Source organism: Brachyhypopomus gauderio, chromosome 7 (assembly GCF_052324685.1).
Source record: "Brachyhypopomus gauderio isolate BG-103 chromosome 7, BGAUD_0.2, whole genome shotgun sequence".
NCBI classification, from domain to species: domain Eukaryota; kingdom Metazoa; phylum Chordata; class Actinopteri; order Gymnotiformes; family Hypopomidae; genus Brachyhypopomus; species Brachyhypopomus gauderio.
This window is the reverse complement of record NC_135217.1, coordinates 24,699,426-24,724,118: the sequence shown is the minus strand read 5'-3', so window position 1 is coordinate 24,724,118 and position 24,693 is coordinate 24,699,426. Positions and strand designations below refer to the sequence as shown.

The 24,693-nt window shown below is 43.1% G+C and overlaps 1 protein-coding gene across 4 annotated transcripts in view; it reads left to right on the top strand.

Moving 5' to 3' along the window:
• Positions 1-2,628: 2,628 nt before the first annotated feature.
• The window catches only part of tpk1 (thiamin pyrophosphokinase 1), a 44,118-nt gene continuing 22,053 nt past the window's right edge, over positions 2,629-24,693 (top strand). For 2 of the 4 annotated variants that reach the window (XR_013132419.1, XM_077012784.1), the window contains exons 1-4: positions 2,629-2,762; positions 7,142-7,215; positions 14,150-14,224; positions 18,820-18,889. Coding sequence is in view for 3 of the 4 variants with exons in the window: in XM_077012784.1 (XP_076868899.1) it covers positions 7,173-7,215; positions 14,150-14,224; positions 18,820-18,889 (188 nt within the window). In the remaining variant the exon portion in view is untranslated. Of the gene's footprint in view, positions 2,763-2,800; positions 2,818-6,334; positions 6,633-7,141; positions 7,216-14,149; positions 14,225-18,819; positions 18,890-24,693 lie in introns of those variants that run through there. The other 2 variants (XM_077012785.1, XM_077012786.1) reach the window with 2 other exon arrangements.

Sequence of the window (24,693 nt, the reverse complement as noted above, 5' to 3'; positions counted from 1 at the left end):
GGAACACACTGTTAGTGAAGGAACACACTGTTGGTAAAGGAACACACTGTTAGTGAAGGAACACACTGTTAGTGAAGGAACACACTGTTGGTGAAGGAACACACTGTTAGTGAAGGAACACACTGTTGGTGAAGGAACACACTGTTGGTGAAGGAACATACTGTTAGTGAAGAAACACACTGTTGGTGAAGGAACACACTGTTAGTGAAGGAACACACTGTTAGTGAAGGAACACACTGTTGGTGAAGGAACACACTGTTAGTGAAGGAACACACTGTTGGTGAAGGAACACACTGTTGGTGAAGGAACACACTGTTAGTGAAGGAACACACTGTTGGTGAAGGAACACACTGTTGGTGAAGGAACATACTGTTAGTGAAGAAACACACTGTTGGTGAAGGAACACACTGTTAGTGAAGGAACACACTGTTGGTAAAGGAACACACTGTTAGTGAAGGAACACACTGTTGGTAAAGGAACACACTGTTGGTAAAGGAACACACTGTTAGTGAAGGAACACACTGTTAGTAAAGGAACACACTGTTAGTGAAGGAACACACTGTTGGTAAAGGAACACACTGTTAGTGAAGGAACACACTGTTAGTGAAGGAACACACTGTTGGTAAAGGAACACACAGTTGGTGAAGGAATTGGTGAAGGAAAACACTGTTGGTGAAGGAACACACGGTTACATTTACATTTACGGCATTTGGCAGACGCCGTTATCCAGAGCGACTTACATTTTAATCTCATTTATACAAGTGAGCAGTTGAGGGTTAAGGGCCTTGCTCAGGGGCACCTCAGTCATGGCCTCAGGTCTGGGGATCGAACCCACAACCCTCCGGTCACAAGACCAGTTCCCTAACCACCAGGCTATGACTGTTAGTGAAGGAACACACTGTTGGTGAAGGAACACACTGTTGGTAAAGGAACACACTGTTAGTGAAGGAACACACTGTTGGTGAAGGAACACACTGTTGGTGAAGGAACATACTGTTTCTTTCATGGAAAAGGAAATCAAACCTAAAACGATTGACACTCTGTCACCAGGACTCCACATCACTGTGACACTGTGTCACCATGACACTAGAGTCCCATGACACCGTGAGACACTTGAGCAAAGAGTATTGTAGTAAATACTGCTCTCCTATGCTTACTTTTATTGTTAATTGATGCGATACAGTCTTCACACACACACACACACACACACACACACACACACACACACACACACACACACACACACACACACACACACACACACACAGAGAGAGAGAAAGAAAGAGAGAGAGAGAGAGAGAGAGAGACAGAGAGAGAAGCCAACTAAAACTGTATATACACACTGTGTATACACACATTTTTCAAGAAAGGTTTTAATAAATAACTTTACAATTATATGCATTTCGTTTTATATGAATTACATTTCATATGTAATCAAATAACTGATGGCAATATTAAAAGATTAGATGTCAACAGTCACATGCCCATTTTAAGACCACATTTTTAGGTTATTAAACAGCAAAGCGGAGAGGGGTTCCCAACAGTGACACTCACACATGTCCAACCCTGCTCTACAGAGCCATTGCTCTCCTGTTTGACTATCACCTGCAATAACCAATCCAGAACTCTCCTGGAGGACCTTCAGCTACTTCAGCGTGCCCCTCATTAGCATTCCAGCTACTAGTGTCGCTGTAATCATTTTTATGCCTGGATAGCACCCTTACACCACACCAATTACTTCAGTTTGACTCCTCATTCTGCTCAAATGTCAGTCAAGGATTATGGCTGAGGGCGCGCATCGTGCAACAAGGTGTGTCTGCATAAGCGTCAGCTGTTGTTTTCCTCCAGTAATTTGGCTGCTTCACGCTGGTTAAGTGCCACAGACCGCCAGCGTGTTACTGCAGCCCCGGTTAATTTGACCAGAACTTTCGGTCTTTGCCCTCCTCAGCCCAGACAATTTTCAGGAAAGAGCCTTATCAGTCCTCCTCAGCTCTTCCTCCGTGGCATCGCTGTACAGCACACCGAGGTCCTCTCGGGCCCTGCTGAATCACACCTCATCCTGCCAAGGTTCAACCTTAGTGTCCCTTATCAAATTAAAAGCCTTTCTTGTTTACCCATGACAGATCTAGGGGACTATCGGTGATGAGCTCTGCTCTCTTAGCAGGGCTGACTGGCACAGACCCCAAGGTGTTCCTTATGATTTATGTATTTGTGACAGACAGAACAGCTCAGCTATTTGTACAGGGATGACTGATTAACCCCAGAGACTTGAGCAGTGTTTGGAAAAACACTGATTTCAAGTTTAAGACATTCATATATGCAATATGTGCTATAGACACACATAGTAAATAATAGTACACACACACACGCGCGCACGCACACACACACACACACACACACACACACACACACACACACACACACACACACACACACACACACACATACACATTGCTCACTGTTTGTAAAGCTATTTTGTAATAACACATTTTTAAATGTGCTATATAAATATATTTTGATTGATTTTTTTTGTCACATCCAATATTAGATTTTTGCGTCAAATATTTCTTACTTTGTAGTGTAGAAAATACCGACATTCACCTTTAGAGGCCGCTGTGGGGAAATTGCGGGGCTTTGGTGAGCTTCTGCAAGCAGGGCTCGTCTTTGAGGAACTTGTTAACTGTACACAACACGGCGTGGAGCACGGACGTGTGTTATCTGTCACCGGCTCGGTGTCACACGCGAGTCCTGCCGCTAAAGTGGTTCGTTACATCCATGTCATATTTGATTTAGGATTTGTGAGGTTATGAATGGAAGGTTAGCAAATTCGTGGCTATTTTTGTGGCACATTTCTCGGGGATCGGAAGACAAACGCGTGTGCATGCTGTTAAAATCGTAGATTCAAGTAGCGCAGGTGTCCTAAAGGATGTGCGTGTGCTTGGAGAGAGTGTTCAGCTTACATGAATCGGTCATCTACTGCTGTGGCTACTGTACACCAGACTGGCATGCCACGACTAGATCTCAGCCTCCCCACTGGTTTACATGTCTAATTTCTCATAACTAGGGTGGACTCATCACTTTGGATAACTTTGGGGCAACCCCCTCCAAATGGTCAGTGGTTCTTCTGGATCCTGTAGATGTTGTCGGATTGTCATGGCCCCTGGGTGGAGGTTTTGGACCAGAGTTGGAGAGGAGCTGAGAGAGGAGCTAGTGGGCTAGTGGTAGTTGGGTTTGGAGACACCTCTACTTTGAGCTTATATTCCTTCCTCTATATGTACAGGTAGTATGTTGTGTGCTGTACTTGTGTAATTTACATAACCGTATGAATTGCCTCATTGCAGTATCTCACCAGTTGTAATGTGTAACTTAACTGGCTTGTATTATCTTAATTAATTCTATGTTAACTTGGTCTCGTGTGAAGTTTAACTGTTGGGTAATGTAAGTGCTCACTAACCAGAGCCAGTATCAGTTTTATAGATTGCCACAACAAATTCTTCACAAGCAGGATGTTACAGAGTAGAATAGAAGAAAATAACTTTATTGTCATTTTGTTGCAAGTACAACAAAACTAGAGTTTGCAACTCCCTTGTAGATGCTGCTTAAGAAATATAATTCATGTTCCGAAATACAAATATTTACCAGTTATAGAAATATTAAAAAAACATGCAGTTCTGGTGTGTCAACGGTGAGCACATAGATGGTTTACATTTTAAACAGAGCGTAAACAGACAGTACATTTAAACATTAGGAGCAGTGTTGTACGTTCTTAGTGCAGTGGTATATAATGTGCAGTGGTATATAATGTGCAGTGGTATATAATGAAGTGGTGACATCTCGGACGTGTGATGTGTGGTAAAATGTTTGTTGTTGGTACTGTTGATGGTGATGTGTAAACTTCAAAGCAGATTTCTAAAGTTGTTTACACATATTCTCATGACCTGTGTGGTAGGGTTAGCTTTTTCTAACACATATGTTAATTAGAATAAGATGAATATCTTAAAGTTTACATGCATTTAACCTTCACCCATGCCTGTTTCCCTGGTTGCAGGTAAGCAGGGTAGTGGTAAGTAAACCCAGTAACACTCCCTCTGTACTACTCCTGATTTTGAATTGACATCCATGGGAAATTGGAAAATTCTATGTGCAATGATTGAACTTGGCGATCACTATATTTCCAGTAATAACATTCACATATTATTAAAACACTGCAGAGTGCTTCCCATCTGTCGTAAAGCATCTTAAATATAAATATATAGAAATATAGAAAAGGGGCACGTGTCTAGGTGATATTTCCACTTGAGCATTATACTTATGGAATAGAATAATAGAGTTTGAAGTGATTGGGAATCCCAGCCTCTACCAGTTTACAGGAGCACAGGGTTATTTATTTATTATGGGACCCATGTGATACTGCTTCTAACTGATATATTTGAGAATACAGTAAGGAAGGTTTGAAATAAGTATCTAAGCCTAAACAAATGGGACTTCTAGAGTATGCTGGAGAAAAAAAACAGGTGGAATAAATAGTCCTGGAAAATGAGATCAATGAGTGAAAATATGTGGGAACGAGAGGGAATGAGAGGAAACGTTGTAAGAGCTGCATTATCTAATCCCAGTGCCTCAGTCTGCTTTACTTCACTGCTTTAATCAAGCGAGTTTGTGACTCCAAACCCTTTGAACTGAAGTACTGTTCTGGAGGTGGGGGGGGGTATGGGGGGGGGGGTCATTGATCAGCTTCCCAGACTCGTGCTGACAGTCATGAAAAAGGATCTCATTGGTGATCGGTGGACTGTTCCTTTAAGGATGCTGCTTGCTTCTGTCACAGTTATAAAAAGACAGTTTGATTGCTCGCCATCAGTGGAGGAAGAAGAAATGTGTTCTCAGAATACATCAACCTACAGATCAAAGAACAATTCTACTGCATGATTTTCGGATACTTATACCCTGTCCTCAAGGCTGTTGTGCCGCTCTCTGTAGGACATTGATTGGGAGAAGCGCGTTTAATGGAAGAGCAGTGTAGTAGCAGTGTGCCCGGGCTGCTTGGAGAGGGGCCACTCATCACCCCCAATGGATAATGAGTTCTCAAATCCAGATGGCAAGCAGAGTTGTGTCAAACAGGATTTTGATGTACTGTGACCTTGGAATGGCACGGTGGCCAAACCAAACATGCATGTGACAGTCCTTGCGCTCCTGTCACCTAGATATAAAATGAAAATCTGTTGTTATTAGTAGATTTCTACATTTAGAATTTAGAAGAATAAAGGTGGATCACTGTTACCTCTCTGCTAGTGTGAAAAAGCAAATCCCTGTAACAGGAGAGTAACTGTAGAGACACAGTATCGGCAATGGTGCCGGCGATTGTTTGGGGGGGGGGGGGATTGTTTCCCACCAACCCTGGGAAAAGTCCTTCCTAAGGATCAGACATTAAACCTTTATGTAATAACAACCATGGTCTCAGGGGGTGGTGTACCTTCTAAAGGGACATCACGGTCTCCAGTCACAGAAGGAAACAATTGAAAATTCATGAGAAGATGTTAGTGGCATGTGTGTCTTTAAAAATAAAAATGCATTATTTTGATATGATGTCACTGGAAAAGTGCCAAGTTGCATTTTGCAGTGTTAATGTTTCACGGTCTCGGTTAGGCTGCTAGACCATAGTCAGTTTCTAGTCATACACTTGTATACTTGAATTTTTTGTATTTTGAATTCCTGTTGAGGCTCGACTAACAACGCAACATTCACTCTGAAGCATATTCAAATAAGTTGATCTGCGGTGTTGTTTGCATAAAACATAATAATATAATCTAACAGTATATAATGATATAATTGAGGCTAAACTCCATTGGCGTGAGCTGTAGTGATGAAGAGGATGAAGCAGCGTTTACTGGCACTCGGTGGATTTGTTTTCCTGCAGCACTACCAGACAACAGTAGCTGTTTCCGAGCCAGACGGAGACCAAGGGTTGCCGTCTGTCAGGAAGCTGCATCAATATGCGTTCTTGTCCCAGGATGGACGGATGGACGGACACTTGATCCATCCCCTCCGGTGCTATCCTGGTGATATCATGGTGCTAACCTTGTGCTGCATAGATCCGCTGCTTTCCAATGCCTCCGAGGGCTTAAGGCAGGGCTTCTTTTAATTCAGCTCTGGCTGTTAATAATTGAGCTCCTTCCCCTGTACACTCTTCGTTCTCTGTCTTAAGTTCTTGCCTTATTCATTGTTGAGAACTCACCGGCCTCTAAAGCTCTGCAGTGGAAAATCTATTATTGAGAATGATCGCTTGCTTTAGAAGCACTTTGAAGCTAATCAGGTTATTGTCTGTGCTCTGTGCCAGGTGTGTGAAGCTTGGATTGTGCAGTGCAGGTATTTAGAGTCAATTGTGTTGTGGGCAGTTCCTTACCAAGTCTGCGTGGTCCAGGACCTGCGGGAACCTCTAGGACAAAGGTCAACTTTCTACAAGTAGATGTCCATCCATCTAAGACCTAACAATATGTACGACTGACGTCCATGTCGGATCAAGTGCTCCTGGCTTCTGACAAAGTTTGGTTCATTCACCGCTCAACTTCACGGCTCAACTAAGCGTAGGCGTTTCTTTTGCTCTGAGGTTTAGCTGCACAGCACTGCAACTGCAGGTAGGGACGCACGGGCGATGTGAAGGCCGTTGAAAGAGATTGAAAGGTCTGGCTGTCTAAAGGGCAGAGAGGGTTTCGTAGTCGATGATTAAGTAGCGTTTGCATAGTGGCAGGTGTGGGTCTCTGAAACAAACACAGGATCGTACTTTCATTTGCATTGTAATTCAGTTAGCATTGTAATTGCTTTTTTAATTCCATTCTGGCAGGCACAAATTACTGTAAAGCCTCTCCATATGCTGTTAAGAGTTTGTCTGATATTATTTGTTTCATGTTTCAAATTGGCCAGGGCCTGTTCATTGCGTTTAGCTTCCAGAATTAACAAAGATGACAAACACAAATATTGTATTGGCTTTATTTAATAGATTGTGTTTGGAGTCCTGTTTTTTTAATGCCCTGTGTTTTTAAAGCAGCCACATCAAACTGTTAAGGACCTTTTAATAAATAATCAAGGTTCATGTCATCTCCAAGTTCATTTCATAATGCTCAAAAACATTGATTTTTTTTTCCAGACTGTAGACTGTTCAGAGAGCATACAAGGGCATGGATGAAGAGTTCACACCGCTAGACTGCCTTCTGAGCCCAGGTACTGTCTTTACCCGTCTGAATACACTAGAGATGAAAGAAACACTGAAATAACACTCATAATTAGAACCAGTCCCTATTTTGCAGAGGGTTGGCAAGTTTGTACTACCTTGAATGAGAGCTTGCTGTGTGTACTGGGAGTTGGCAGTGATTTCACAAGACATGGACATGTTGAGGGTTGATGTTTGCTTAGATTTCATTTGTAACTTTGGGTAATGAATAAGAGTGATTAGTCACATGATTCGTGGTTTGCTCCTGCTTCCTGGGGGATGTTAGCGTGTTCTCCGGGGCTGGGAGAAGACCTGTACTAGCGTGTTCCTCTGTGGCAAGGCAAAAGCTTGCATGTTTATTTTATTTATATATATTTTTAAACCACATGTTGTGGTAAATTCTGCAATATTTAGAAGGGCATAGTGCCACCGTTCCTCTAGAATTTTAATAATACATCAAAAATAAATAAAACATACATAGAGCTTATAAAGGAAGCATCAGCTAAAGCCAAGCATCCCCAGCAGAGACCATCGGGAGGAGCAGCTTCTGAACGCTGTGGTGGGGGGACTGATCCTAAGCTCATGACCTTGACCTTGACCATGACCCTGACCATGACCCTGACCTTGACCCTAACTCAGCATCATAGCATTCAGAAAGGCCCACGCCTGGTGTGTGATGTCAGCTTGAGCAGTAGCAGGATCTATCCTGACCGATGGGGTGAAAACTCTACACACAGAAGGACGTTGTGTTAAGGAGAGTGGGGATGTACACTGGCAAAGTGTTAGTGAAGTATTAGTGTGTGGTATCATTTTGTATTTTGATGGTATAATTTAGATTTTTGCGTTTGGATGTTTTGAGACTCTAATTCATACATGGAGGTGCATTTCTTTGTCTCTGTAATAAATCTAAAAACAATGCTCAGTGCATTTTGGAGTAAGCTCTCTGGGGCATGTCAGGGTTTTACCAGTGCTGGGCGAGGGGGTGTTTATCATGACATGTGGGCCAGTGTGTGGGCAGCGGCCCACTGAACCCCTGGTTCATCCATGCTCCATCGCTCCATGAATCTTTAATGACTCCCTTTTTAAAGTGACAGATGCATCCCCCTGGAAACCCTGAGAACTAGACTCAGAAAAGCCCTGTGCTCTGATGTCATTGCATCATCCTGATCGTGTGTGTGTGTGTGTGTGTGTGTGTGTGTGTGTGTGTGTGTGTGTGTGTGTGTGTGTGTGATGTTGGGTGGCTCTATGTGGGGTGTGTGTGTGTTTGTGTGTGTGGATGGATGTGGGGTGGGGGGGGGTTTGGCAGTGGTGTGGGTGTGTGTATGGTGTAGGTGGATGTGGTGTGTGTGTGTGTGTGTGTGGGATAGGAGAGTTTGGCAGTGGTTTCTGGGTGGGTGTATGTGGTGTGTGTGTGTGTGTGGGATAGGGGGCTTTGGCAGTGGTTTCTGGGTGGGTGGGTGTGTGTGTGGGTGTGTGTGTGTGGCTGTGTGGGATAGGAGGGTTTGGCAGTGGTGGGTGGGTGTATGTGGGATGTGTGTATGGTGTGTATGTGTGTGTGGCTAGGGTTTGACAGTGGTTTGTGGGTGGCTGTATGGTGTGGGTGTATGTGGTATGTGTGTGGATGGCTGTGTTGGATAGGGGGGTTTGGCAGTGGTTTGTGGGTGGGCGTATGTGGTGTGTGTGTGGTGTGTATGGTGTGGGTGTATGTGTTGCATGTGGGTGGATGACTGAGAGGGTATTTTTACACTTTTTTGTCTAAAAAATCAATGTTAACTCTGTCAGGACTGACGGGGAGAATCACATGAGCTTTTTCCATCAGCTGGAAAAAAGACACACTGAATTTATCCCCCTCTAACAGCTCAGATTATGATGTCATAGCTTATATTATTAAATATGCACATTTAGGAAATGTCACATGGGTTCATCAGGCAGAATATGAGACACTGATTTTCTGATTCCTGAAAGTCTCAGCAATGAGTTGAACAACACGTAAGCTTTTATTTTGAAGTTATGCATTTTTATTTCACTGAAAAAATCTTTCAATATTCAAATGAAGCCCTGTTGGAATTGTAAATTGTATTTCATGTCCTATTTTTTTTCCCAAATTGTGTGCAGATATATTGCATATTTGTCATGAATTGCAAATGTTTTGTATCTTAATGAACAGGAACTCCTCGACTAATTGGGTGAATGATAATTTTGGTATATTTTAATTGATAATTTCCTGTCAGGGAAAAGTGACATGCAGATGAGTGGGAAGATTGTTGAGTGTTATTAAAACACATGGTGATAGCGTTACACATTCACTGCTTATAAATTCCCACATGTTCAGAACGTGTGACTCAGTGCAGATGCTGGTCAGCAAAACAAACGTTGGGTTCGTTTGTCAAATGTCTTGGTTTGTTTTGGTTATGTTTTGGTTTTTAAGTGATCTTTCAGACATGATAAACTGAATCATGTGAATCCTAAGACATCAAAAATACATCAAAATACGTATTTTACCATATTATCGACCGGTTCATGAGAGCACCACCTCTGGCCATCAGAGGTCAGGCTGCATGAGGTCCTGAGGCCTCTCTCTTAACATCCTATAATTAATCAGCTGTGCCTAGACTAGTCATTAGAGGCCATGTGTATTATGCATCCCAGTAGTGCTGCTCATGTCCTGTATTACTTTGCTTAGCTTTGACCCCTAGCTTTGACTAGTTCTTACATTTTGGACTGTGCCCTTTGTTTTGTCCCTCATATCAGATTTGTGTACTGAATTTGTCTTGCTCCCATAAAATACAGCGCACATGGTTCTGCACACGTTGACTGGTCTCACGAATGTGACAAATATGCGTATTGTTCAGCAGTGGTTTGTGGGGAAAAGTCGTGTTTGACCACTAGCATGTCAGCTAAATTAGCAGGCCTATGTGTGTGATTCAGATAGGTGGTCTCGTGTAAGTGCTTAGATCGATATCAGATCAGATGTGTTTAAACAAGCTTCATACTTTGGACACTTCAGAAGACTCGTGATGGTATGACTGTTACGTCCATTCTAATTGCCAGAAGCTTGATGTAGAATCCAGAAGGTTTTGCTAAACGCAAGCATGTCACATGAACCTCATGTGAATGCCCCACTTCTAAAGCGTTGGCTGTCTTCTGTGAACTGACATGAACCTCATGTGAGTGAGCACCTGACTTCTAACTTGCTGGCTGTGTTCTGTAAACTAATGTGGCATGGAGACAAAAATTACCATAAAATGTATAACATTTACACTCACTGGCCACTTTATTAGGTATAATTAGGTACACCTGTCCAACTGCTCATTAACGCAAATGTTGAATTAGCCGCAACTCAATACCTTCAGGCATGTAGACATGGCCAAGACGATCTGCTGCAGTTCAAACCGGGCTGGTCTGAGTATTTGGACAAAATTGGACAATAGAAGATTGGAAAAACTTTGCCTGGTTTCAGGCAGGGTAGGGTCAGAATTTGGCGTCAACAACATGAAAGCATGGACCCATCCTGCCTTGTATCAATGGTTCAGACTGGTGGTGGTGGTGCAATGGTGTGGGGGATTTTTTTCCTGGCACACTTTGGGCCCATTAGTACCAATTGAACATCGTGTCAACACCACAGCCTACCTGAGTATTATTGCTGACCATGTCCATCCCTTTATGCCAACAGTGTACCCATCTTCTGATGGCTACTTCCAGCAGGATAATGCGCCATGTCATAAAGCGCGATTCATCTCAGACTGGTTACTTAACACGATAATGAGTTCACTGAACTCGAATGGCCTCCACAGTCACCAGATATCAATCCAATAGAGCACCTTTGGGATGTGGTGAAACAGGATATATATTAAGCACATTTTCCTTCTTGAGACTGATGCTTTTAGTAATATATATTTAAATGTAAAATAAAAGAATCATTATAAGATTAACACAATGTACTTATATTCATATTCAAGTATGTTTGTTTAATTGAATATTTTTTCAACTTTTAACACAGATAATCTCTTGTGAACTATGTGCTAGTTGAATTTCAGACTGAGTCAACATCAACTGTGCAAAATATAAAGAACAAGAAAAGATTAAAGAAGAGCTCATTTCGGTAGGGTGTTTTGCTTTGAGGTGATATATCAAAGATTAATTACTTCTGTGATAATTAAATTCTGCTTTGCAGACTGTGCAAATTCTCTTTGTTTTCAGGAAAACTTTCCACCTAAAACTCCATCCTTGTCTTTATCCATCTTTATCCAGGATAGTCTGGTTTGGCGGTAAACCTCAGGTCAGCTTTCCACAGGAAAGAAAACGCCCAGTTGCGATAATTTTTTTACACGTTAAATATTCCTAATTAATCGCTACAATTAACGCGTTAATATTGACGGCACTTAATAAATATTCTGAAAATAATTATGGGAAAAATGTCAATTTTGAATGGAGCTTGAATGTACAAAAAGCTGCTTGTCCTAAATGGGTGCCTCAGAATAGCCTATAGCGTTAGAGGAGAATGGGGGAGTAATTTATACTCCTCTGCGGGCATCCCACAGGGCCAGACAATACCTCGATTTCCAAAGATTCCAAAGAAAGTCTGAAGATTGAAAAAAAAATGACATTGGCTGAAATATATCATTCTCATGATTTATCATGGATAAATATATAATTATCATGATTTATCATGGATAAATATATCATGGATAAATCATTATTTTGTGGAACTACCGGAATTCTTTGTGGAAGCAAGCCAGATTCCAGGAGACATAACAGTTTGGAACATAGATCTCGATATTTGGAGCATCATATTTGCATTATTGTGACAATTAATCTGCTTGAACCATCCTGTCCCTCATAACATTCCAGCAGTTTATGTGCCATTCTCCAAAGTATTTCTGAGTTGCTCAGAGAGATGTTGCCTCAAATCACAGTTACACTTTGACAGATGTGTTGTTGGTATGGATGCACATACATGTTCATCCAGGAAGGTCAACGGTACATGCTGTGTCCGCATGGCAACAGTACACCTGAGCTGTCAATCATAGTTCATTACACAACAAAACCTTGGCACATGCAGCAGGTGCTGTTTAAGTTTTATTACATCTTATAGGCTACATTTGCAGATTGCTTAGAACTATTCTACTTAAAACACCAGCATTTGGTTTTACCACAAAAGATTTCTCTGCAGTCGCCTGTAGTCGGATAACTGCTATTTTTTTTATCGTCAAGGTAACACGTACTGGCAGATCATCTGATTTGCATGCGTTTCTTAAGATTTAATTGGATGTCGATATCTCGAATTCTCTGTGTAAACAATCAAACACTATTTTTAACCAGATGACACAATCTGTTTGACTCAACTATGGCAGTTCCAGTGGTATCTCTTAATCCGGACCCTGATCATTTAATAACCAAGGTTCTCAGACTCTCCCTCAGGAGAGATGTGTCATTGGTAGCTTGAGACGGACAGAGATCAGAATACTGGTGAGTAGGGGAGGAATTAAGAAGAATCAACCCTGTTGGGAAGAATGCTGAGAGTGCTGTGTGAACAGTGACCAAATGCACTGGAGGTGACGGAGGCTGCTGTATTAAAGGGAGTTTACACAGCTGTATTACAGATAGTCTGAACTTGACTGTAGATTGAAGTTGTTCTAAACACTAAGTCTATATTACATGCAATATATACAAAACTGGGAATACCACGGTTACAGGGAGTGACCATTTCAGTCATTTGTACCTAAAAATGTGTTAATGTTTCATTTACCTTTATGGCTTTTAGCAGATACCCTTATCCATAGTGACTAAAGCATTTGGCTAATCATCTCACAGCACAGCACTGAGCTAGAACCCTGAAGCTGGAGTCCAAATATGCCAAAGTCCAAAAAAAACCTACTGGGCTACTAATGGACAACACAGTTATCACAACACCCTTAACAAACTGAAATACCACAACACGGTATGATGAAGTACAAAATAATGCACCAATACTTCATTAATGCACAAAATGCAATACACACATGCTCAGTTAATGTAATTTAGAAATAATTTGATATTTAGATGGGTGGAACGCTGGATGTTTTTTAAAGAAATCAAGGGACTCTGCTTTTTTGGTCACCCAGGGAAACTCGTTCCACCACCTTAATGCCAGTAGAGAAAACAGGTGTGATGCTTCTTCTCTTGGGGTGGTGGTTCAGGTCAAGCAGAAATTGTTTAATGTTTTATAGCAGTTTTGCCCGACTTCATTTCCTGCCTTAAAATAACTTTGTCAGTCCTGACATAAATGGAGTTTTTGGGCGAAGCTGTTTTGCCTTCATGACTCCAGTGAGTATTTGGATGTGGCTAAGGGATGGTGCAGGCAGGTTTTTGTGGTATCCTATCAAAATGTTAAACTTAAAATAAAAAAAAATAAAAAATGCTCAACAACTGATTTCATACCCCCTTTGCAACTTGATTGAAATTCACGCACAATATAATTTCAGCAGTCCCAGAGTGCTGTGCAGGTAGTTCTGAGTGACCATTAAGGTTAATTGTGTTAGTGAATTGTGTTTATCTCACGTAAGTGTTCTTTTGCTTTCCTATATTCCCGTTATTGTTGCCAATATTTCCTAAATAAAAGTGATTAAGAGGAATTGTTGTGTAAATGTCTCATTCACATAATCCTGACTCACTGCTGTTAATATATATATATATAATGATCTCCCTGTTTTTTAAGAATGCACTACGTATTCTAAAGAATTTTACTGACGGAAGAAATTTTCCCTGAGCAAATTATACATAGCAGTTGAGTTAAAGCTAGGATAGTCTGTTTATAGAAGACTATCCGGGCCCCAAGCTGCAGAATTTATATCTCATTAAACAAAATACAGAACTGAAAAATGGTGTTTCAGTGCTGCAGAAGAAAACAGCCTGAGACTGGCACAGTCATCCTAGGACCATAAATGCTGTTTTCATTTCCCACAGGGCAGCAGAAGATTGGTTTGATCCTCCTCAACCAGCCACTGGACCAGCGGTTCTTCAACGTCCTGTGGAGTAAAGGTAACGGTCACGCCCTGAACTCGGGAAGCCGTCATTTAATTGGCTTGCTGCTTTTGGCCGTTTGGCCCACGTAGCCACTGAGAAAAAGGGAAACCACGGTCTTGATTATTAGTTTGTGATCTCCTGGAGACGTATGTAGTCTTTCTCCATATCATGTACCCACACTGATGGACTCGCTGGCCTGCTGTCTGACTGATCCCCGGTTGAAATATGCCTGCTTGAATATGCCCCGGTTGAATATGCCCGGTTGAAATATGCCTGCTTTTCTTTTTGAGAATTTTGCTGATGCGTCCTTCGCTTCTAGAATTTTTCATTTTCTTTTGGAATTCCTTCTGCGTTTGATTTTGTCATATATACATTGGAAGGTATATACTAACTGCCCACTAGTGAGTTGAAATTTTAAGAGACATACACATTTGTCCCTCAGCCTCAGCCACGTCCACTTCATGAACTGACCATTAGCCACACCCACTTCATGAACTGACCATTAGCCTCACCCACTTCATTAACTGACCATTAGCCACACCCACTTCATTAACTGCATTTATGTCCTGCTTTCCAGTGTTCATCATTCTCTCTAATATATTCTGTATTATAGCAAGACAACATGTTAATGTCAATAACCTTTTATAGATCTTAAATATACCAGCTGGTCCTAGAGACTCTTTTATCCAGTTTAAATTCTTTTTCAATTTATATTGGTATTTCTTACCATTTCAAGAAGACTTTCCAATTGTCAATGGCATCAATTGGAGACTGTGCCTTTGAGGATTCCAGTTTTGTCCTCATTCACACTTGATCTGATACTAGCAACCACGTCAAAAATATTTATCTTTTTTTCTTGTCAAAACATTTCTCATCAACTTCAAAGCCTTTGAGAAGATCACCAATTTCTATTTGTCTGCGAAAGATAACCTGGGATTCGTTATTTTTGAACGTTCTATGTTTGAAATCCTTTTTTTTTATATAAAGTTTCACAGCCTTAGAAATACAGTGCATCTTTCATTGTGAACCTGATGGCAGGTGTGTGTGTGTTTGTGCGAGTGTGTGTGTTTGTGCGAGTGTGTGTGTTTGTGCGAGTGTGTGTGTTTGTGCGAGTGTGTGTGTTTGTGCGAGTGTGTGTGTTTGTGCGAGTGTGTGTGTTTGTGCGAGTGTGTGTGTTTGTGCGAGTGTGTGTGTATGTGCGAGTGTGTGTGTACGTGCGAGTATGTGTGTGTGTGTGTGTGTGCACATGTGATTTGGGGGGGTTTGTTGTGGTCCAGGACTGAGAGCAGAGCACCTCTCCAGATGGGTTGCCTGCAGGGACCAGTGCCGGGGCTCCACCCCTCTCTACCGAGCCTCAGATGTTTGCCCCTCTGGGGCAGCACCCACTCCCTGAAACCCAGTGATCAAAGCCAGCTCATTTCAGATAGCAGACCTGCTTTTGGACAGAGTCCACCAACAGCGCCTCTCCAGTGCAGCTGCGGCTGGTGGCTGGGGGGCAGGTGCCTTGCATCAGTAGCGCTGGGCACAGCTGGACCATTGGATTATTTTTGCTATTTAAGAACAAGCCATCATATGTATTATGTCTCTAGGCTACAAAGAACATTCCAGTTCAAAGTTGTGTGTAAAAAGTCATATGAGCTTAAGCCCATATAATACAGCAATTCAGCCCAGAAGGGTCTCATGGTCAGGGACGCCTCAGAGAAGAGGGTTCATCACCTCTGACCTCTGACCCTGTGCTCATGATGTTATTCTGCAAAGTACTATATTATGCTGTTACAATAACTGTATTCATAATGTTATTAGAACTGTGTGTAGGTGACTAGATGTCTAGTCCAATTTAGAAATGAAGCTCATAAGTAAAGGGTTTGTTTTCTCTTAATCATTACATTTTACTACGAAACACTACAAGGAAACCAATATGAAGGCAAAAGTGCCTTTGCCATTGTGAACCTGAAGAGATGTCTGTATTATGTAGGGCAAACCTGGTAACAGGAAGTCCCAGACCATGGGGTCAAACTGGCACGGGTCAGGCACCCCAGTGTGAGGTGAGGGGTCGAGTGAATACCTGTTCACCCTGGATGGATCTTTTAGATCTCAGACACATCCAGGCTGAGGCCAACAGTCAGCTAACCTTGATGAGGGGGTTAAATGATTTCTCATCTTTCTCTTTGCCTGCTTGGCCCGTTGAGGTCTGGAAAGGCTGTGGGGGTGGCTTTATTTCCACTGCCAGCCTGTATTAAATCACAGGCAGCAGAGTCTGCCTTATCAATACCAGTTACCCATAAAGCACCAGGACAGGCCTGCTGGAGCTCCTGACACATGGGCACCAGCCCCCTGGGAATATGAAATGTTTATTTACAAGGTTGTCTGTCCTGCACTGGATGAGATAGCGATCAGTAGTGATTCATTTCTTCAGTCCCGTCAGATGGAAAGGTTGGTTCAATGGCTCTCAACGAACTACTTCTTAGATGCTAGACTTCTTAAATTTATTTTAATAAGTTGCATTCTGTTTGATCACCAATTAATATTGGTTCCAAAAATGCAAAAGCCTGTTTGATTTCAACAGAAACTGTGAGTTCCATGTAGAGGTTTGGTACACAGGGAGGTTTTATACACAGGGTATTCACTCCAGTTTTAGATCTGAAAACATTAAGCATTACATCTGCCTCTTTGTGAGAGTACTAACTTGACACATTTTTCTTCTGCACACAATGTTTTTAGTATCTCTGCAATTACAGGTACTGTGGCCCCGATGTAATTTGCATGGTGGCAAAATTAGCAGCTTTTTTGCATTCTCCCCGAGTCCTTTTCTCAGCAGGAGATCCGTGGCAAAGCCAAGCACATCCTGATTTCCGTCCTGAGAGGAGGGAGCCCATGGAGGTGTTTTGATGATTAGATCTTTATATAGACATACTTTCTTTAATTCATCTCTTGACTTTCTTCTGACAGCATGCGTGTAACTGTTGGCAGTGCGTCAGTGTGTGCAGAATCTTCCATGTTTCTTCCCCACCCCAAAAAAGTTGCTTTTCCCATTTATTCCAGCATGTATTCCAGTGAAAGTGCAGGAACGTGACCATATTCCTTGTGTGTGTCATCAAACCGTGTCCTTTATTGAGGGTTTACTGTTTTTCGTGATGGTGGTATATAACAAATCTCTCATTCGTGGGCTTTTTGTAAGATGCGCCAACGTTCTACAAATGACTACAAATACAAATGGCGAACCTTCAGCATCTATGCAGCATCAATGTGTCTGTTTGGAGGTGATGAGAGTGGGATGTGGAGTTTATGGAGAGAGACTGTGTATCTTCCATTCCCTTTCATTGAGGAAACGCCAATCCAGCAGCCTTTGGGCCGTGCTTGGGTTCATACTGGCTACCACGTTAAATTTTTCAGGAACTGAAAGTAGGATGGTTGTCATTGATTATGTCTTACACTGAAGATCTCACACCGAAGATCTCACAGCTCCTTCTTCACAGATGCATTTCTCTTCTGAGCATGTGCTTTAGATTAGGAGCCTTAAGAATTGTATCCCCTTTGTCCCTGCCATAAATAAGTGCAAAAAAAAACTTCAAAGGTGCAATATCACTCTCAGAATACCTTGTTTATAGTCTCTAATGGATTCAGCGGAAACACTGTTTAAAAATTCATGTTTGCAACCACCTGCTATCATCTTGAGAATCAATCCCTCACCAACTGTGTTTAGTTCAGTCGATAGAAATGATATGTTTATACTCATTGAACTTTTGTGTTTGTCATACTTCAGAATTGTTTAGGTCATTTAAACTTCACACATACTTAAAAAAAATGGAGCAAGTGGTACAGACTCCTCCTCTTCCCATGACATCATAGGGGGAGTTGTTTACTCTTGCATGTTTTACGGCATATCGGAGGGCAGTTATCTTGTTGCTATGGCCAGTCGCTGACAGAGACCATAGATCACAGACTCATCCCAATAGCCTGCCAAGTCCAGACTCATCTGTAGTCCTTATGAAAGCATGAGACCGATGTAGTGTCAGAAAACTAGTTACAGTACACTGTAAAATGGCCATTTAAGAGGAGCATCAGAGTCGGAACAGAGAGTTGCTTGCTTCTCCACACACACACACACACACACACACACACACACACACACACACACACACACACACACACACACAAACAAAATCAAGGGCTCATTTTCACTCTTTTCTGACCCTCTCCCATGAATTCACCCTGTCTGCTGTTCGCCTTCTCGGTGATGAGACTCACAGCGTCAGCGAGAACGATGAGGACTATGTCAGGACAAGCTGACCTTCATACCACAATGATTAGTGCTTCACTGAACTGCACAAGGGGGCCATTACTGTCAACCTGCTTACGATCCACAGTAATCTATTTGTTGTCATTTCTCTGTGTGCGTACCTGCTGAGATGGGCCCTGAAGAAGTTCTTGCTCACTCTGTCTTAAGGTTCCTGCAGCAAGTTCTGCAGCGTGTTCCTCACGCGTTCCAAGGCCCTTTGTTAAAGGGGCCGCTACATTACATACACTACTCACGACTGCAGGTGTGTGTGTGTCCGTGTAGTTGGCGTGTCTATCTGTCAGCATGTCCATGCTTTTGTGTGTCTTTGCAGCTGTGATCCGGGCATGTGCAGACGGAGGTGCCAACCATCTTTACCAGCTCACAGACGGCCAGAAGGAATGGTACCAACATTCACTTTGTTTCCTGTTCATTCTCTCCACATGCTGGAGCGAAGGGAGGGGTGGGCGGAGGGGCGGGGCGAGAGCTGGAGGTGGGGCTGGAGCGAAGGGAGGGGTGGGTGGAGGGGCGGGGCGAGAGCTGGAGGCGGGGCTGGAGCGAAGGGAGGGGTGGGAGGAGGGGGCGGGGCGAGAGCTGGAGGCGGGGCTGGAGCTAAGGGAGGGGTGGGAGGAGGGGCGGGGCGAGAGCTGGAGGCGGGGCTGGAGCGAAGGGAGGGGTGGGAGGAGGGGCGGGGTGAGAGCTGGAGGCGGGGCTGGAGCGAAGGGAGGGGTGGGAGGAGGGCGGGGGCAGGGATGGAACTGGGCCTGGGGGTTTTTATTGTTTGCTGTCAACCCAATACAGCAAGACCCAACATATGTAAATAATTTAGGTAGAAAAACGCTAATTAATTTTTAACTTTGCCACCGATTAATTGTATCATATTGCAGGGCATATTATAATTATATGACACAAAACAATATAATCACAATACAATATTTTTGTCCGCATTATGCCGCCCTAGCTAAGACTTTGGGCATCTCCTGCTGAGAACAGGTGGCTTTGGTATCAGGGCACACATTAAAGCAGGGATGTCAAAGTCAAATACACCGAGGGCCAAAAAACCAAATTTGCTACAAGCCGAGGGCCGGATGGTTCAATGTTTATTAAAACATATTAAAATGATTGCACACAGCCTATTGAACCAAGACCTAACACAGTGTATATTATTTAATGCTTAAATGAATAAAGCAATATTTTCTTATGGATCTGTCAGTAATTTCAAGTGAAAATATTTTTCAACAAGCAAACATGAATAAAGTAATAAAGGTTTAAATGGGTGGAATTTAAGCTAAAGTACTTGAAAATGCTTGAAATTGTAACTACTTTGTTTCACAACAAATAGCTATCTGACTGAACAGTTCTCTTTTATTAGGCTACGTTAACAAATACGAGCCTCTTGTAATTCCAGAACGAAACATGAGAGAACGTGAAGACGTTAAGATTGGGCGTTTTGAAAATAAACAACCATTAAATAATGTGAATAAAAAGCGAATTATTTCGAATCATTTCGAGTATATGTATACATATTTAACTTAATTAAGTTTAACGTGCTGGGAAATATTGAAATGGACCTTGAAAGTGACGTACAAGTGCTTGAATTCCACCTTATAAAGGTGTATGAACCCTGCAAACATGACTTTGTTCATTGCGCTGAGGCGCGGCGCGCGCAAAGTACAAAATTTGAGAGATGCACAACCTCGCGAATCGACAGCGCGCAAGACGCTCGCGCACGAGCTGAGCCACTGCGATTACGTAATTTTTGCCACGCTGACCCTCGCCGCTTGTGCGCGCTGCAGTGACTTCGCGGGCTACCGTTGCATTGTGGTGAATGTAGTGTTTGTGCGTGCAAAACACCAGCGGGCGGCTGTGGCCTGCGGGCCGGTTCTAACAGTAATTAAATATCATCCAGGGGGCCATAGATAATCAATTCACGGGCCGGATCTGGCCCGCGGGCCTTGACTTTGACATAAGTGCATTAAAGTGTGGATCCAGTCTGCTAGGGCTGTTTGAGGAGCTCCGTGTTCCCCTCCGTCACATGTTGTCACTTTCTGTCACCTCCAGTGTCAGTAGATTTCCGTAAAGGTCCTGTTGCTCCATTAAACCACCAATAAAAAGGGGAACTCTTGGAATGCAGAAGACGTTGTTGTGGTGGCATGCATCATATTTGTTTTTGTTGTTGTGTTTGCTTTGTTTGTTTGTCGTTTTGTTGTTTTTTGTGTGGGTGGAATGTCAATCATTATACAAGTTCATTTTCATAAAGTTGCAGTGAAGATGTCTGCAAACATCTGAAATGTTTTTTGTAGTTATTTTACGCAGAAAATGTAAAAATGTGATTAAAACTTGCCCGTGTAGCAGCAGACTACCACTAGCCCATGAGACTGTTTAAACTGTGAACCAGGAATATGAAAAATGAATAGATATATTGATGCATTTTGTAAAGCGCACTAGATTGGAGTTAGCATCCACACAGCATCCAAAAGAAGACATTGATCCATGTTAGAGAGGACACACACCGTTTAAGGGAATGAAAAACGTGGGATGTGCATTGATAATGCGGCTAATAACATATTTAGCATGTTATCGGTGAGGCTTGCTTAAAGCAAGCTTTTCAAAAAAACCTCATTGTTCTTATCAGCTTGCAACAGCACCACCAGAACGCTTCAAAGAATGCTGGGAAAAACAAGAGGCGTGTTTTGAATGCGTGTACGATGCTTCTTCTCCTGCACGACGCCATCCATCTCCAGATCTCAGAAGCTCGTCGGCGTTCTGCCACGCGGCCGGACGCCTCGATCATCAGAGCACGTGACTCTCGGCTGTCAGCGCTGTGTCTTCACGTCTTGTTTATCAGCCGCGTGTGCAGTCACCACTGTCACGTGGGACTCGCCGGACTGAGAAAATGGGCTCGTTGCAATTGATTGTGTGAACGAGTGAGTGAACAAATGAATGGATGGATGAGTGGATGAATGAATGTGAAGAGTTTTGCAGAACCATCCCTGGGGCGGAGGGGTCAGGAGCCGTGGACAGAATCGGCCCTTTTCCTGACTTGACTAGCCTCACTCTAGACATGGCTGCTCTTACTGCAAGGTGAAACCAAAGAAAGCAGAGACCAAGACTGAGGGCTAGGGTTAAGGTTCTAGTTAGGGACTAGGGTTCCGGTTTAGGGCTTAATGTTCAAGGGTTAGTGTTTGGGGGTAAATTTTTAGGGGTTAGGGATTGGATATAGGGCTTAATGTCTAGGAGCTAGGGTTAGGATTTAGGGATTGATGTTTAGAGGTTAGGCTTACGGTTTAGGGCATGGAAGTAATTTTGATTTCAAAAGTGGGGGGGACATGGATTCGTCGCTATTTAAATATTTGGTTTTAACTGTAAAAACTAGGGGGGACCAAAGCCGGCTTTTGAAAAAGTGCCCCCCCCCCCCCCCCCCCCCCCCCCCCCCCCCAAAATTACGTCCGTGGTTTAGGGCATAATGTTTAGGGGTTAGGGTTTAGGGATTAATATTTAGCGGGTAGGGATAGAATTGGGTGTAATGTTTAGGGGTTAGGTTTTAGGGATTGATGTTTATGGGTTAGGCTTTGGGGCATAATATTTATGGAATTAGGGATTAATGCTTAGAGATTAGGGATTAATGTTTAGGGGTTAGGGATTAGGGCTTATTTGTTCAGAGGTTAGGGTTAAGTTTCACTCCCTTCTTCAAGGCAAAATGTGCAGCTCTTTCTGTGCTGCTCCTCGTCCCCCATTCGGAGGGCCCCCCCCACCCTGCATCAGGAGAGGCTGATTTTCTTTGTTCACACCCACACGTCCTTGTGTGGGGAGAGCTGTAATGCTTTAATGTCCTTCTGTAAAAGCTGGAAACCTCCGTCCTTCTCTGACTCACTGACAGCTGCGTTTATGAAGCACAAAGGCAGGCCGGCAGAGAGTGAACCCTCCTTCACCGCCGGGCTAGCAGGCCGGGCCGTGTCCCATTATAATCTCACACTGGCCTAAACGTAAATTATTAATGCCGTGACCTTTAGCCGTGCTCTTTGATTAGCTGGAGAGAGCCCAGTGTTACTGGAGCAGGTGCTGTAAACACTGCACCACTCTGTCTCTTTTTACCCTTCTATCTCAGGGCTGGATCATTTCAGGAGGTAGAAAAGGAAGAGCTCATATCTCGCTTAATTACTTCAGCTCAGAGGTGGGAAACTTTAATATATCGCAGTAAGAATGTTCAGATATGACTGAGTCACCTCATATACTATTCAGAAGTCTTTGACAGTCTACTATATTGTTTTATTGTATGCTGTTCATTAATTAAGCACTCACTTTCTTGAAGTCTCCTTTCTGTTATCGTGGATATTCTGCTTTTACCACTAATATGAAATACATCAAGCTGTTTTGGGCCTATTAATAATATATCAAATATTGTGGCATAGTGTTGCACATGTTATATATTAAGCAGTATCATACCACATACTCTGCTGTTACAATAGGTAATAGTCAAGCTATCAAGCATTAATTGATCAGTAAAACGTAATTAATGCTGAACTGTTCAATTTTGGGTCCACGTGGGAAAAAGCCAACGTCCCAGCGTGCCTCCCGGGCCATGATGGCTGTGGGCAGCACCGCCACATGGGTATTCTGCTCCATCATAACTGCCATTTGGTTATGAAGAGCTGCCTGGTTTTGACCTCACTGAGTGATCTGATTGGTTGATTATAGAGAAGCCTCTTTTACCCGTGGGTGTAATCAGAGGGGAATTGTCCGTGTTGATTATAAAGGCCCGGGCCAAGAGTTGTTTAAATCTGGAAATCAGCCGTGACTCCAGGACACACTGTGGGTCCGAGTGCAGACTCAGGCGGGTGTAAACAGGCTATCATGGTTTGCTAAGATGTAAGGGTGCTCATAGTCCTGCGGGAGCGGCCCACCCCTCAGGAGGTGGAGTTGAATGGTTGTAGTAAGCAATATGAGGCGGATCTCGGGGTCTTCATGATGGTCCACATGTGATCACACATCTGATTGGTATTTCTCAGGCCCTGAAATGAACCTGGTGTTTTAGAGCAGAGGAAATATTTGAGCCGGAACCAATTGGACTCTTAATGTTACTACTGGTCATACAGAGAAGAACATGACTTTATTTATGCGGAATGAGACCACTGTTTTTGTTTGTCTATTATCATCTATCAGTATACTACCGATGATTTGTGAGGCCTAAGGAGACTTAATTGCTTTCTTACTGGAAATTTGAATTAATCTGGCACAAACTTTTTTAGGAACATTTGACTGTCAGAGGTGTGTTTGAGGCTAATCTCAGGAAGAGGGGGCTCTTCTATCACGGGGCGTTGCTAATCTGGTGCTCGTTAAGATACCTGCGCTAGCCTACAGCCAAGTACACTTACAATCAACGTCAGAGGAGAGAATTCCCACGAACGTGCCCAAGGTTGTCTCTAAATGCGAGGGTCATTGTTGCTTGAAAGCGGCTTTTTGAATAGCTGCACACCTGTGTGTTGTTTGGGCAGAAGGGTAACGAAGAGAAAGTCGGCAGCCTGTGCCGCGGGGGCCGAGATATTATCTGCTTGCTCTGTGTCGAAGTGCGTCAGGCATACGATGAGGCAGGGGCTTCCTCTCCCAAACGCTCGTAAACGCTCAAAAACGTCTCATTTCACCCCTCCCCCACCCCCTCCCCCTTGAAGCAGCTCCGTCTTGTGATGGCGATTGTGACCGCACAGGCCTAAATTGAGTTTGTTTGCGCCCATTCCTGTATCACGCGTTAATGTTAACCTTGAGCGACACTTTAATTTGAATGCGAGAAGAACAGCGTCGGGCCCCAGTTGGCGCTTGGCCAGCAGACACCGAGGGAAGTGTCATTTGCACGTAAAATGTCAGGTAAAAAGGTTTCTTTGACCTGTGCTTTAAAGACGTAGCCAGACTGAAGCGTATTTGTGGTTGGCGGTCCAGTCCTGAAGGGCGGGGCACATAAAGAGGCTCATCACTCACACGGCTGCTTTAAAACAACCAACCCTTTAAATCTGAGTCTGGATCAGGGCCAGGTTGCCAGCAGATGGGAAACAGAAGGTTTATCCCAACTGATTGAAGTAAACGAGTCTCTTATAAGGACAAATTAAATTTTCTTGATCACTAATGCCCATGCCCTGTGCACTGAGAGCACAGAGGGTCTTTAACTGCCTTGACATAACAAAGCATTCCTTAGACATAACGCCAACTCTTTAAT